Source organism: Amblyraja radiata, chromosome 2 (assembly GCF_010909765.2).
Source record: "Amblyraja radiata isolate CabotCenter1 chromosome 2, sAmbRad1.1.pri, whole genome shotgun sequence".
In the NCBI taxonomy this organism is placed as follows: Eukaryota; Metazoa; Chordata; class Chondrichthyes; order Rajiformes; family Rajidae; genus Amblyraja; species Amblyraja radiata.
The window spans coordinates 85,034,073-85,049,810 of NC_045957.1; the positions used below are offsets into that span (position 1 = coordinate 85,034,073).

General features: G+C 47.2%; 1 protein-coding gene across 7 annotated transcripts in view; it reads right to left on the reverse strand.

Annotated features, from left to right (window-relative positions):
• Positions 1 to 15,738, reverse strand: part of ptpn3 (protein tyrosine phosphatase non-receptor type 3) — a 177,946-nt gene that overhangs the window by 11,453 nt on the left and 150,755 nt on the right. For all 7 annotated transcript variants that reach the window (XM_033049671.1, XM_033049665.1, XM_033049650.1 and 4 more), the window contains one exon: positions 8,474 to 8,602. In XM_033049671.1, coding sequence (XP_032905562.1) covers positions 8,474 to 8,602 — 129 coding nt within the window. The remainder of the gene's footprint in view (positions 1 to 8,473; positions 8,603 to 15,738) is intronic.

The following is a 15,738-nucleotide window of genomic DNA, read 5'->3' on the forward strand; positions in this document are numbered from 1 at the left end:
TCTTATACTTTGTGCATTCATATAATACTTTTAATCCATTACTCCCCTCACCTTTCACACTGATTTTTATTTCACTTGGCCATACTCTCCTATCGGGGTTCCACAAGGCTCCATCCTAGGCCCTATTCTCTTCTCCCTGTATATGCTCCCCTTAGGCCAAGTCATTCAAAGGCACGGCATTCCCTTCCACTGCTATGCAGATGATACACAACTCTATCTCTCCTTGAAACCCAATAACCGATCAAATCTACTCAGCCTTATCCACTGCCTCGAGGATATAAAGTGTTGGATGGCCCAGAACTTCCTCCAACCAAACGAGAGTAAGCCTGAGGTCATCCTACTCGGCCCCTCGGACTCCATCAAAAAGATAGCAGGCAGCCTTGGAAGCCTTACCCCACTACTCAAACCTCACGTCCAAAACGCAGCAGCGAGACTCCTGATGGGCACCCGAAAAAAGGACCACATCACCCCGATTCTGGCCTCTCTCCACTGGCTCCCAGTGCAGTTCCGAATTAATTTCAAGCTCCTTCTTTTTGTTTACAAAGCCCTTAACGGGCTTGCCCCCACCTTCATCAAAAATCTGCTTTCCCACCATACCACCTCCAGGTCCCTCCGATCAGCCAACTTGGGGTTACTGACCATCCCGCGGTCTAGGCATAAACTCAGGGGCGACCGCGCTTTTGCAGTTGCAGCACCTAGACTATGGAACAGCATCCCTAATCCCATCAGAACTGCCCCCTCCAACTCTTTTAAATCTAGACTTAAAACTTATTTCTACTCTCAGGCCTTTCTTGAGGTTCTCTGAGGGAGCGTTGTATGTATGTATTTATGTATGTATTGTTGATCTATGTACCACTGTTTGTAGCATGTTAGTACCTGCACTTAATGTAAAGCACTTTGGTCAACGAGAGTTGTTTTTAAATGTGCTATAGAAATAAAATTGACGACTTGACTATCCCTTCCTGAGCTTTCTGCCCCGTTAATTCTGGTGCCTTTCTTAACTTTTCTTATACTCTCTTTCCCTTTAACTCCATCCTTATATCTATAGTTTGTCTCCTCCCCCCCACTATTTAGTTTAAACCCACCCGTGTAGCAGTGGCAAACCTGCCTGCCAGAATGCTGGCCCCCTTCCTGTTAAGGTGCAACCCATCCTTTTTGCATAATTCACTCTTTCTCCTAAATAGATCCCAGATGTCTAAGAATCGAAATCCCTGCTTCCCGCATCAGATCCTCAGCCACACATTCAGATCCCCTATCTCCCTGTTCCTGCCCTCACCAGGACGAGGAACTGGAAGCAAACCGGAGATAACCACCCTGGAGTTCCTGCTTTTCAGCCTTCTTCCGAGTTCTCTCAAGTCACATTGCAATAGACAATAGGTGCAGGAGTAGGCCATTCGGCCCTTCGAGCCTGCACCACCATTCAATGTGATCATGGCTGATCATCCACAATCAGTACCCCGTTCCTGCCTTCTCCCCATATCCCCTGACTCCGCTATCTTTAAGAGCCCTATCTAGCTCTCTCTTGAAAGTATCCAAAGAACCGGCCTCCACCGCCCTCTGAAGCAGAGAATTCCACAGACTCACAACTTTCTGTGAGAAAAAGTGTTTCCTCGTCTTCTTTCTAAATGGCTTACCCCTTATTCTTAAACTGTGGCCCCTGATTCTGGGCTCCCCCGACATCGGAAACATGTTTCCTGCCTCTAGCGTGTCCAAACCCTTAACAATCTTATATGTTTCAATAAGAATCCCTCTCATCCTTCTAAACTCCAGAGTGTACAAGCCCAGCCGCTTCATTCTCGCAGCATATGACAGTTCCGCCATCCCGGGAATTAACCTTGTGAACCTACGCTGCACTCCCTCAATAGCAATAATGTCCTTCCTCAAATTAGGGGACCAAAACTGCACACAATACTCCAGGTGTGGCCCTGGTACAACAGCAGAAGGACCTCTTTGCTCCTATATTCGACTCCTCTTGTTATAAAGGCCAACATGCCATTCGCTTTCTTCACTGCCTGCTGTACCTGCATGCTTACTTTCAGACTGATGAACAAAGACCCCCAGATCCCGTTGTACTTCCCTTTTTCCCAACTTGACGCCATTTAGATAGTAATCTGCCCTCCTGTTTTTGATACCAAAGTGGATAAATTCACATTTATCTACATTAAACTTCATTTGCCATGCATCTGCCCACTCCCCCAACCTGTCCAAGTCACCCTGCATTCTCATAGTATCCTCCTCGTAGTTCACACTGCCACCCAGCTTTGTGTCACCTGCAAATTTGCTAATGTTACTTTGAATCCCTTCATCCGAATTATTGATGTATATTGCAAATAGCTGCGGTCCCAGCACCGAGCCTTGCGGTACCCCATTGGTCACTGCCTGCCATTCTGAAAGGGACCCGTTATTCCCTACCCTTTGTTTCCTGTCTGCCAACCAATTTTCTATCCATGTCAGCACTCTACCCCCAATATTGAATGACAATACTGGTTCAAGGGACCAATTGGTTGAGAGTTCCTTTCACAGCATGTGGCCAGGGTTAAAGTTGCGGGGAGGGCAGGAGCATTGAGGAGGGGGTCGAGGATCAAGCTAGTAACCCACTCACTCACCGCTGCTGCTGCGCTCCAGGCGTGGAGCCACCGCATTGTGCTGGGACCGGACAGCGAAACTGGCCGCCGGGACCTCAGCATCTGCCGGCCCGCTCACCTCTGGCAGTGCTCTCAGGCTGAAAACCTCTCTCCTGCCGCTCGCCGGCCTCAGTCATGTCAGCCGCTTCCCGCAAATCCTTACATTCCGACAGCCGAGTAACCTCAATTAGTCCCTTGATCGCGCTGTCGGAATTTCGCCGGACTCGAAACAATTCGCCGATCGCCGGCGGCTCACGGCCGTTGCGGTCCGGATCCGCCCCCACTTCTACTCCCTGAGCGGGGCCAAGAAAATTGAAGATGGACACAAAATGCAGGAGTAACTCAGTGGGACCGGCAGCATCTCTGGAGAGAAGCATTGGGTGACGTTTCGGGTCCAGACCCTTTGAAGAGTCTCGACACGAAACGTCACCCATTGCTTCTCTCTAGAGATGCTGCCGGTCCCACTGAGTTACTCCTGCATTTTGTGTCCATCTTCAAATGACGTCACGTGCTCCAGACAGCTGTGCGTACGTGTGGAACCTTCGTGGCTAAACGCGACCAGGAGGTCGCGTAATTTGCGTGCCAATGACACATAAGTGGGACAGGCCCTTAAGATTCAATTACGTACCTGACTAAAGATAAAGAGAGCAGGAGTCATTACATTACGAGTATGGAGATATCCAGTTTGGATGAAGATAATTTTATTCCAATATCTGAAGTGTTTACACATGGAACTATGCCTGTTGGTCGTCAAAATATACCAAGACATGAAGACTTGAAACAATGGCCTTACCTGAAGGATATCAAGATATCTGAAATAAATTCTAGTGTTGATCTACTGATCGGAAAGAATGTTTTGAAGGCATTGGAACCTATACAGATTGTTAGGAGACAAGGTGATGGATCGTATGCAACTAAAACCCGACTTGGTTGGGTTAGCTATGGCTCCTTAAAAAGGAACCATGAAAAAGAGAATCAGAGGAGCTATCCTATTACTATCCCAGTACTGCCCATTATATTGTGGGTGGGATTTATGACGTATATTTGAGCGTGTATGGGGCTATGTATCTTGCGCAGAAGCTTAGTTTTTAGTTTAGTTTGGAATGAGCATGGAGAAGGTTTACCCTTCGACCATGCGAAGTCTAACGGAGACACGAGGAGTTTTCTAATGTTGAAAGCGATAAGCTGGAGTTCGATGAAGATTATAGTAACGACTCGGAAGAAATTTCAACAATAAAGATTTTATTAATCAAAAGACTGTGTTTTGGAAGATTTATAACCATATAACAATTACAGCACGGAAACAGGCCATCTCGGCCCTACAAGTCCGTGCCGAACAACTTTTTACCCTTAGTCCCACCTGCCTGCACTCATACCATAACCCTCCATTCCCTTCTCATCCATATGCCTATCCAATTTATTTTTAAATGATACCAACGAACCTGCCTCCACCACTTCCACTGGAAGCTCATTCCACACCGCTACCACTCTCTGAGTAAAGAAGTTCCCCCTCATGTTACCCCTAAACTTCTGTCCCTTAATTCTGAAGTCATGTCCTCTTGTTTGAATCTTCCCTATTCTCAAAGGGAAAAGCTGGTCCACATCAACTCTGTCTATCCCTCTCATCATTTAAAAAACCTCTATCAAGTCCCTCCTTAACCTTCTGCGCTCCAGAGAATAAAGACCTAACTTATTCAACCTTTCTCTGTAACTTAGTTGTTGAAACCCAGGCAACATTCTAGTAAATCTCCTCTGTGCTCTCTCTATTTTGTTGACATCCTTCCTATAATTAGGCGACCAAAATTGTACCCCATACTCCAGAATTGGCCTCACCAATGCCATGTACAATTTTAACATTACATCCCAACTTCTATACTCAATGCTCTGATTTATAAAGGCCAGCACACCAAAAGCTTTCTTTACCACCCTACCTACATTAAAGTTGAATTGAATTGAATTGAATTGAATGAGATTCCACTTTCAGGGAACTGTGTACAGTTATTCCCAGATCCCTCTGTTCAACTGTATTCTTCAATTCCCTACCATTTACCATGCACGTCCTATTTTGATTTGTCCTGCCAAGGTGTAGCACCTCACATTTATCAGCATTAAACTCCATCTGCCATCTTTCAGCCCATTCTTCCAAATGGCCTAAATCACTCTGTAGACTTTGGAAATCCTCTTCATTATCCACAACACCCCCTATCTTGGTATCATCTGCATACTTACTAATCCAATTTACCACACCTTCATCCAGATCATTGATGTACATGACAAACAACAAAGGACCCAACACCGATCCCTGAGGCACCCCACTAGTCACCTGCCTCCAACCCGACAAACAACCATCCACCATTACCCTCTGGCTTCTCCCATTCAGCCACTGTTGAATCCATCTTGCTACTCCTGCATTTATACCCAACAGTTGAACCTTCTTAACCAACCTCCCATGAGGAACCTTGTCAAAGGCCTTACTAAAGTCCATATAGACAACATCCACTGCTTTACCCTCGTCAATTTCCCTAGTAACCTCTTCAAAAAATTCAAGAAGATTAGTCAAACATGACCTTCCAGGCACAAATCCATGCTGACTGTTCCTAATCAGACCCTGTTTATCCAGATGCTTATATATATTATCTCTAAGTATCTTTTCCATTAATTTGCCCACCACTGAAGTCAAACTAACAGGCCTATAATTGCTAGGTTTACTCTTAGAACCCTTTTTAAACAATGGAACAACATGCACAGTACGCCAATCCTCGGGGACTATTCCCGTTTCTAATGACATTTGAAATATTTCTGTCATAGCCCCGGCTATTTCTACACTAACTTCCCTCAATGTCCTAGGGAATATCCTGTCAGGACCTGGAGACTTATCCGCTTTTATATTTTTCAAAAGTGTAGGTACTTCTTTTACTTTGAAACTCATAGTATCCATAGCTACTCTACTAGTTTCCCTTACCTCACATAATTCAATATCCTTCTCCTTGGTGAATACCGAAGAAAACAAATTGTTCAATATCTCCCCCATCTCTTTTGGCTCTGCAGATAGCTGTCCACTCTGTCTCTCCAATGGACCAATTTTATCCCTCGTTATCCTTTTACTATTAATATAGCTGTAGAAACCCTTTGGATTTACTTTCACCTTACTTGGAGCAATCTCATGTCTTCTTTTAGCTTTTCTAATTTCTTTCTTAAGATTCTTTTTACATTCCTTATACTCCTCAAGCACCTCATTTACTCCATGCTGCCTATAATTATTGTAGATCTCCCTCTTTTTCCGAACAAGGTGTCCGAACAAGACTTATCTATGAAGAAGCTCTGAAGGTCTCTGATGGTGAGCTCGCATGCATACAGAGACATTCCCCTCAACCATGCTGTCCATTTAGTGGCTAGAGGGACTAATCTCTTGAACGATACAAACATCTGCCGCTACAGTTGGTTTATAAGATTATAAGTGATAGAAACATAGAAAATAGGTGCAGGAGGCCATTCGGCCCTTCGAGCCAGCACCGCCATTCATTGTGATCATGGATGATTGTCCCCTATCAATAACCCGTGCCTGCCTTCTCCCCGTATCCCTTGACTCCACTAGCCCATAGAGCTCTATCTAACTCTCTCTTAAATCCATTTGGCTTCCACTTCCCTCTGAGGCAGGGAATTCCATAAATTCACAACTCTCTGGGTGAAAACGTTTTTTCTCACCTCAGTCTTAAATGACCTCCCCTTTATTCTAAGACTGTGGCCCCTGGTTCTGGACTCGCCCAACATTGGGAACATTTTTCCTGCATCTAGCTTGTCCAGTCCTTTTATAATTTTATATGTTTCTATAAGATACCCCCTCATCCTTCTAAACTCCAGTGAATACAAGCCCAGTCTTTTCAAACTTTAAATACCTGGGAGTCCACATCACAGAGGATCTGACATGGACAACACACACTGCCACACTGGTGACTAAGGCAAGGCAGCGCCTTTACCACCTCAGGCAGCTGAGGAAATTCAGAGTCTCTCCGAGGATCCTTCAGTGCTTCTACTCTGGGGCTGTAGAAAGCATCTTGCCCGGCAACATCACAAACTGGTTTGGGAACAGGAAGGCTCTTCAGAGAGTAGTGCGTTCAGCTGAACGCACTATGGGAACTACACTCGCCCCCTTGCAGGACCAATACATCAGGAGGTGCAGATCCAGAGCCAGCAACATTATGGGGAACCCCTACCACCCCAGCAACGGACTGTTCCAGCTGCTATGGTCAGGCAAACGCCTCCGCTGTCATGCTGTGAAAACAGGGAGGATGAGACGGAGTTTCTTCCCACAGGCCATTATAGTATATTCTCTTTATATATTATATTATTGGCGTTTGTGTACTTAAAAATTATTCTGTTATAGCTTTGAGCAGCAGGTCTATAACATTCCTTGCAACTTTGTAACTGCTTCAGAGAAATAAATGAGGCCTCTGAAACAATAATGGAGTCTGTGCTTGGGTTCTCTTCCCCGATGCTAGTTTAAGAGATAACATTCTCCCCCGATGATAGGAGCGATAAGGGGGGGGGGGGGGGGGGGGGGGCTAGGAGCTCTGCATGATTAGCTTGTTTATGTTCAAGATAAGTTGCGCTCGCCTTTGTGTGTTTTGTTTATATAAATTGAGGGGAAAGGGGTTTGGGCTCTCTAGCTCACCACTTAGCATAAATCTGTTGTGACAGTTATATGACCTCTGTGACTCTGCAAAAAGCCACGAGGCAGGCGAGACCAACAAAGAGGGTCATGTGATATAACCATTACGAGTGGAAAACTATTGGTGAGGTGGAGCCATGGAAGATAGGTGGGAGCAAGTGATTGGCTGATGATAGGGGAATGTCTGCAAATGATTGGGTATGGAAATGCACCAGGGGTGGGGCATACAGAGTTGAACATACCATAAAAAGGGACGACTCTTTGTTTGAAACAGGGCATTCACGTGGGCTGGCTGAGTGACTGCTCCAGCTTTTATTTGCAAATAAAGGCTTGAACTTCTTGAAGAATTCTCCGTGTCACCGGAGTTAATTTGAGTATTTGGTAACCACAACACCATCAGGACTGTAAACTCTTATCTCACCAGGGACTAATTTACTGTCTTAATTTACTGTGGTGTTGTGGCTTTTGTTAAAATGTATTTTCCAACATGTAAATACTGATTCTGTTTGGTAGTTTTTGCACAATCCGCAGGCATTGCCACTTTCATTTCACTGCACATCTTGACTTGACTTGACTTGACTAGGCAGGCAAATGGGACTAGCTTGCATGGGGCATTTTGGTCGGCATGGATGAGTTGGGCTGAAGTATGAAGTTTAGTTGGAGTCACACAGCACGGAAAAACCATGACTCCATCTACACTTCAGAGTTTTAATAGGAACCCAAGAGGCAACTCTTTTTTTACACAAAAAATGGTGAGTATATGGAACGATCTGCCAGACGTGGTAGTTGATGCAGGACTATCACAACGTTTAAAAGACATTTAGACAGGTACATGGATAGGATAGGTTTAGAAGGATATGTGCCAAATGCAGACAGGCATGCCGTGTAGATGGGACATGTTGGCATGGGCTAGTTGGGCCAAAGGGCCTGTTTCCATGCAGTATAACGATACGCCGCAAACTTTAAACCCCCTAATCTGCTTTTCTTGCATATAGATTCACTGAGCTTTTGTGTACTTCTGAATTTAATTTACAAGTCAGAATTCTTGCAGTTTTTCCTTTCACTATATAGTAGTGGACTTAACAAAGGACAAAGCAAATGAAGTTATGCATTCTGAAAGAAAAATATAGGCAAGGGAAAATAGTTTTTTTTAAATCATCGAATAATAAATGACACTTACCTCTAAATTAGTAAGTGTCATTTCTCTGACAACGTAGGCGATGCTACAATCTTCCAAGTGACACGTCACCTGAAAATTGCCATATGTGCTTATTTCGGGAGGATCTGGCCAATACTGATGGCATTTCACCTATAACAAAGGCAGAAAATTCATTTTAAATGTTAGGCTGGTTTCAAGGTGACCCCAAGCAAAAATTATGAATCAATTGATACAATATATTGTGACATTTTCTAATTATAAGTACACAAACATTGTTACAAGATTCTGTATCAAGAATAAAACAAAGTTACAGCAATCTGATAGTCCAGCTATAGCTCATGTTTTGGGTAATATGATCAGGAATGTCAGTTATTAATGTATTTATTTAATCACTACACATCATAACTATGAATTACATCAATAGTTGACATCTAATCTAACCTAAGGATATGGTCTCAGCATAAGAATGAAACATGATCACATTATTTGACTTACTTTCAATCCAGTCCTGTGGGTTGTGAGGTCGGAATGGATTCATTTACATATGCCTTTGCAGGAGCCCCAGCCCCTGGTGAACGTTCCATTGTGTGATGTCACAATGCCCAATGTTCACATATGTCCAATCGGAATTGACTGGATAGACTCAGCTTGTACTCGCTAGATTTTAGAAGATTGAGGGGGTATCATAGACTTACAAAATTCTTAAGGGGTTGGACAAGCTAGATGCAGGAAGATTGTTCCAGATGTTGGGGAAGTCCAGAACAAGGGGTCACAGTTTAAGGATAAGGGGTAAATCTTTTAGGACCGAGATGAGAAAAACATTTTTCACACAGAGAGTGGTGAATCTCTGGAATTCACTGGCACAGAAGGTAGTTGAGGCCAGTTCATTGGCTATATTTAAGAGGGAGTTAGATCTGGCCCTTGTGGCTAAAGGGATCAGGGGGTATGGAGAGAAGGCAGGTACAGGATACTGAGTTGGATGATCAGCCATGATCATATTGAATGGTGGTGCAGGCTCGTACTCCTGCACTTAATTTATATGTTTCCCTCTCCTCACCCCTCTCCCTCTCCCACCCATCCCTCTCTCCCCCACCCCCTTCCCTCTCTACCCCACCCCCTTCCCTCTCTCCCCCCTTCCCCTCTGTCCCTCTTCCACCACTCCCCCTACCCCTCCCTCCCCACTCTTCCACTTCTCTCCCCTTACACCACCCCTCTCCCTCCCCCACCCCTCTCTTCCCCTCCCTTTCCCTCTCTCCCCCACCCCTTCCTCTTACCCATCTGTTCCTCTTCCACCACTCCCCCGTCCCTCTTCCACCACTCCCGCTACCCCTCTACCCCCCCCTCCCCACTCTTCCACTTCTCTCCCCCTTCTCTCCTCCCCCTCCCTCTCCTCACCCCTCTCCCTCTCCCATCCCTCTCTCCCCCATCCCCTTCCCTCTCTCCCCTCGCCCCCTTCCCCTATCCCTCTGTCCGTCTTCCATCACTCCCCCTACCCCTCTCCTCCTCCCTCCCCACTCTTCCACTTCTCTCCCCCCACCCCCTCCACTCTCCCTCCCCACTCTTTCCCCTCTCTCCCCCTCTCTCCCCATCCCCCCCTCCCCCACATCTCTCTCCCCATCCCCCTCTCTCACCCCCTACCCCGCTCTCCTTTCTCTCCCAAATCTGTCCCGTTTCCTCCTTCTCCTCTCCCCTCTTCTCACCCCCCTCCCCCACCTGTGTGTTTGGGGGGTGGTTAATGTGAGTGTGATGCCGCAGCCCCCCCCCCCCCAATATTTCAAAAAATACTGGCTTCTCACCCATAGAATCAGCCCCAGTCCCAGCCCCTGGTGAACGATCCATTGTGTGATGTCACAATGCCCAATGCTCAAATACATTGTTGCCATAGAGGGAGTACAGAGAAGGTTCACCAGACTGATTCCTGGGATGTCAGGACTTTCATATGAAGAAAGACTGGATAGACTCGGCTTGTACTTGCTAGATTTTAGAAGATTGAGGGGGTATCTTATAGAAACTTACAAAATTCTTAAGGGGTTGGACAGGCTAGATGCAGGAAGAGTGTTCCAGATGTTGGGGAAGTCCAGAACAAGGGGTCACAGTTTAAGGATAAGGGGTAAATCTTTTAGGACCGAGATGAGAAAAACATTTTTCACACAGAGAGTGGTGAATCTCTGGAATTCACTGCCACAGAAGGTAGTTTACCTGTTCATTGGCTATATTTAAGAGGGAGTTAGATGTGGCCCTTGTGGCTAAAGGGATCAGGGGGTGTGGAGAGAAGGCAGGTACAGGATACTGAGTTGGATGATCAGCCATGATCATATTGACTGGAGGTGCAGTCTCGAAGGGCCGAATGGCCTACTCCTACACCTAATTTCTATGTTTCTAAGTTTCCCTCATCTCACCCCTCTCCCTCTCCCACCCATCCCTCTCTCCCCCACCCCCCTTCATTCTCTACCCTATCCCCTTCCCTCTCTCCCCCGCCCCCTTCCCCTCTGTCCCTCTTCCACCACTCCGCCTACCCCTCCCTCCCCACTCTTCCACTTCTCTCCCTCACCCCACCCCTTTCCCTCCCCCACACCCCTTCCCCATACCCCTCTGACCCTCCCCGCTATTCCACCTCTCCCCCCTCCCCACTCTTTCCCCCCTCTCCCCCCCACCTCTCCCCCTCCCTCCACACTCTTACCCCTCCCTCCTCCTCTCCGTCCCCATCCCTCCCCCCCACATCTCTCCCCTCCCCATCCCTCTCTCCCACTTCACTTCTCTCCCCCCTTCCCCCTCCACTCTCCCTCCCCTCTCCATCTCCACCAACCCCTCTCCCCTTCCCTCCCTCCTCCCCTCCCTCCCCCCTCCCCTCCCTCCCCCCTCACCCACATCTCTCACCCCCTACTCCACTCTCCTTTCCCTCCCAAATCTGTACCGTTTCATCCTCCTCCTCTCCCCACCCTCCCCTCTTCTCAACCCCCTCCCCCCACCTGTGTGTTTGGGGGGTGGTTAATGTGAGTGTGATGCCTCAGCCCCCCCCCCCCCCCCCACAAACGCCGTTGGGGAACCAGACCCAACGGGTCTGCACTTGGTCTAGTTAATATATAAAAGTCTGTAGCTGCCGCCTGCCGTCCGGCTGCCTTTCTGCCTTTTGATTCGTTCCATCGTGTGATGTCACAATGCCCAATACTCGCAGATGTCCAATCGGAATGGATCCATTTACATGGGTCCCCACTCTGCCACCTGTCCCCCTTCCCCCTCCACTCTCCCTCCCCACTCTTTCCCCTCTCTCCCCCCACCCCTATTCCCCCTCCCTCCCTCCTCCCCATCGCCCACATCTCTCTCCCCATCCCCATCTCTCACCCCCTACCCCGCTCTCCTTTCCCTCCCAAATCTGTCCCGTTTCCTCCTCCTCCTCTCCCCTCCCTCCCCTCTTCTCACCCCACCTGTGTGTTTGGGGGGTGGTTAATGTGAGTTTGATGCCGCAGCCCCCCCTCCCCCCAAACGCCGTTGGGGAAACAGACCCAACGGGTCTGCACTTGGTCTAGTCTATTATTCTATAAAACTCTCGCCCCATCCATCCGACATCCGTCCGGCTGCCTTTCTGCCTTTCGATTCGTTCCCGCCGTGCGATGTCACAATGCCCGATGCTCGCAGACGTCCAATCGCGATGCCCGACACTCGCAGACGTCCAACCGGAACGGATCCATTTACATGTACGGCTTCCGGCCGCATTTCTTCCATTGATTCCCTGCAACTCCGAAACCGGACGCAGAATCGCCGACGTCTTTTCCATTTCGGTAGAGATTTCACTTTTCTTTCAAAGTATCCGCACCTCATTACATTTCGTCGTGTTTAAGTACACGTTTTTAATCAAATCCTTCCCCCCCCCCCCCCCCCCCAAAATTTCAAAACTAAACTGGCTTCTCACCCACAGAAGCTTCACCAGCCCCAGCCCCTGCTGAACGTTCCATCGGGTGATGTCACAATGCCCGATGCTGACATATGTCCAATCGGAATGGATTCATTTACATATGCCTATGCAGGAGCCCCAGCCAATGGTGAACGTTCCATCGTGTGATGTCACAATGCCCAATGCTCAAAGACATCGTTGCCATAGAGAGGGAGTACAGAGAAGGTTAACCAGACTGATTCCTGGAATGTCAGAACTTTCATATGAAGAAAGACTGGATAGACTCGACTTGTACTCGCTAGATTTTAGAAGATTGAGGGGGTATCTTATAGAAACGTATAAAATTCTTAAGGGGTTGGACAGGCTAGATGCAGAAAGATTGTTCCGGATGTTGGGGAAGACCAGAACAAGGGGTCAAAGTTTAAGGATAAGGGGTAAAGCAGAATCGCCAACATCTTTTCCATTTCAGTAGAGATTTCACTTTTCTTTCAAAGTTACGGGTAGGGAATGGCTGCGTTGGCTAAAGGGATCAGGGGGTATGGAGAGAAGGCAGGTACATCACTCCCCCTACCCCTCCCTCCCTCCTCACTCTTCCACTTCTCTCCCCCTTCCCCTCCACTCTCCCTCCCCACTCTTTCCCCTCTCTCCCCCACCCCTCTCCCTCTCCCTCCCTCCTCCCCATCTTCCCCATCCCCCCTCCCCCACATCTCTCCTTTCCCTCCCAAATCTATCCCGTTTCTTCCTCCTCCTCTCCCCTCCCTCCCCTCTTCTCAACCGCCCCCCCCCGCAAACGCCGTTGGGGAAACAGACCCAACGGGTCTGCACTTGGTCTAGTTATTATATAAAACTGTGCGCCTGCCGGCGTCCGGCGTCCGGCTGCCTTTCTTCCTTTGATTCCTTGCTACGCCGAAACCAGACGCAGAATCGCCGAGATCGTTTCTATTTCGGTAGAGATTTCACTTTTATTTCTAAGTATCCACCCCTGATTACATTTTGTCGTGTTTATGTACACAATTTTAATCAAATCCTTCTCCCCCCCCCCCCCCCCCCCCTAGGAAGATTGTTCCAGATGTTGGGGAAGTCCAGAACAAGGGGTCACAGTTTAAAGATAAGGGGGAAATCCTTTAAGACAGAGATGAGAAAAACATTTTTCATACAGAGAGTGGTGAATCTCTGGAATTCACTGACACAGAAGGTAGTTGAGGCCAGTTCATTGGCGATAGTTAAGAGGGAGTTAGATGTGGCCCTTGTGGCTAAAGGGATCAGGGGGTATGGAGAGAAGGCAGGTACAGGATACTGAGTTGGATAATCAGCCATGATCATATTGAATGGTGGTGCAGGCTCGAAGGGCCGAATGGCTTACTCCTGCACTTAATTTCTATGTTTCTATGTTTCCCTCTCCGCACCCTTCTCCCTCTTCCACCCATCCCTCTCTCCCCCACCCCCCTTCCCTCTCTACCCCACCCCCTTCCCTCTCACCACCCGCCCCCTTCCTCCTACCCCTCTGTCCCTCTTCCATCACTCCTCCTACCCCTCTCCTCCTCCCTCCCCACTCGTCCACCTCTCCCCCCTTCCCCTCCACTCTCCCTCCCCACTCTCCCCCCACCCCTCTCCCCCTCCCTCCCTCCCTCCCCATTCACCCCTCCCCCACATCTCTCTCCCCATCCCCCTCTCTCACCCCCCATCCCCCTCTCTCACCCCCTACCCCGCTCTCCTTTCCCTCCCAAATCTGTCCCGTTTCCTCCTCCTCCTCTCCCCTCCCTCCCTTCTTCTCACCCCCCCCTCCCCCACCTGTGTGTTTGGGGGGTGGTTAATGTGAGTGTGATGCCGCAGCCCCCCACCCCCCCCCCCATAAATGCCGTTGGGGAAACAGACCCAACGGGTCTGCACTTAGTCTAGTATGACAATAAAACATTCTTGACTCTTGGCAAGCTTATCACATTACGAATCAGAAAGGATGCAGGCAGACCTCACTCTCCTGCACTCCTCTCTCCACCCCAACATTTCCTCATCCTGGTTCTATTTCATCTTACCCCATTCAGTGTGTGCACATGTGTTTGTATCATGCATGTGTTAAAGAGAGCTAGACTTGAAAGACTGTGGGATTGCAAGCATGAATGGGAAAGAAACGGTAATTAAAGGACAGAAAGATCAGTTTTTGATTGCTGACTCAATGATATTCGGTCATGTGATTGTAATTACTTGAATCCAGCACAAAATACAAACTGATGGTGGGACTCAGCAAGAACGACATCTGTGAAGGAAAAAGAATGGTCAACATTTCTTGTTGAAGCCTAATATAAGACCATGATTGTACAGGGAAAATAGCCGGAATAAAAAGGTGAGACAATGGCTGCGGTAGGTAATAGTTGGAATCTGATAAAGTGTTGGATGATGGAGTGAGGTGAAGATGGAGGTTGACACGTGATTGGTAGAATTAGATAAAGGACGGATGCATAGATGGAAGCAAATGGGGATGGCAATAGGAAGGGAAGGCAATGGAGAAAAAACCCAGGTGTGCAGAGGATAGACAAACGAAAAATGAATAAGCGAGAGAAAACCTTGGTGGACAAGTAGGAGCAGAAAAGGAACATTTTGTTAACCTGAGAAAAAATCCCCCCACAATGTTTATATCATTGAGTTGTAGGTCTAAGTAGAGTATGAGGTGCTATTTTTGCAGTTTGAACTTGGCAGTAAATATATAGGCGAGTGGGAACGGGAAAGCAAGCTGAAATGACATGCATTGCCTATAATTGGATGTTATTTCATCCACTTGGGAAATGCATTCCAACCACCCTGAAGGTAAAAAAGACCTTCCCCAGATGCCCTCTACAACTTTCTTCTCTCCCCCAAATCTCATACCCTCTAGATTAAGATACTTCTCTGCAAAAAAACATATGGGCAGGCCGCTTCTCCAAGATGAGGAATCAGGGTTAATCTCAAACTAACTGTAAAGTCAATTACAACTAAAATGAAGATAAGTTTCTTCATTCTCTTGGTGGCGAATCTTTGGAATTTTCCACCCTAGTGGACTCTGGAGGAATTGCCATTGATTGCACTGAAGAGGCGATTTTGATAGCTTTCTAGAATTAGAGGATCTGGGGATAGGGCAGGAAAATGATATTCAGCTTGAAGATCAATCACGATTTTATTAACTAGCAATGCATTTGGACAAATTAGACCTAGTATGAATGAAAAGATGTAGCAAAGTTGATGGGCTTTTTTGCCATAAACTATTTTAGGAAATATTATTATAATTTAAATAATAAAACAACAGAATAATTCTATTATAAAAACATTTAAAATTTTACATTTCTATTTTCTTTGAGTGTAAAATTCATACGTGATTTTGTATCTTGTTCATATTACTGGGTAGAAATTGGTATAGAGTAAA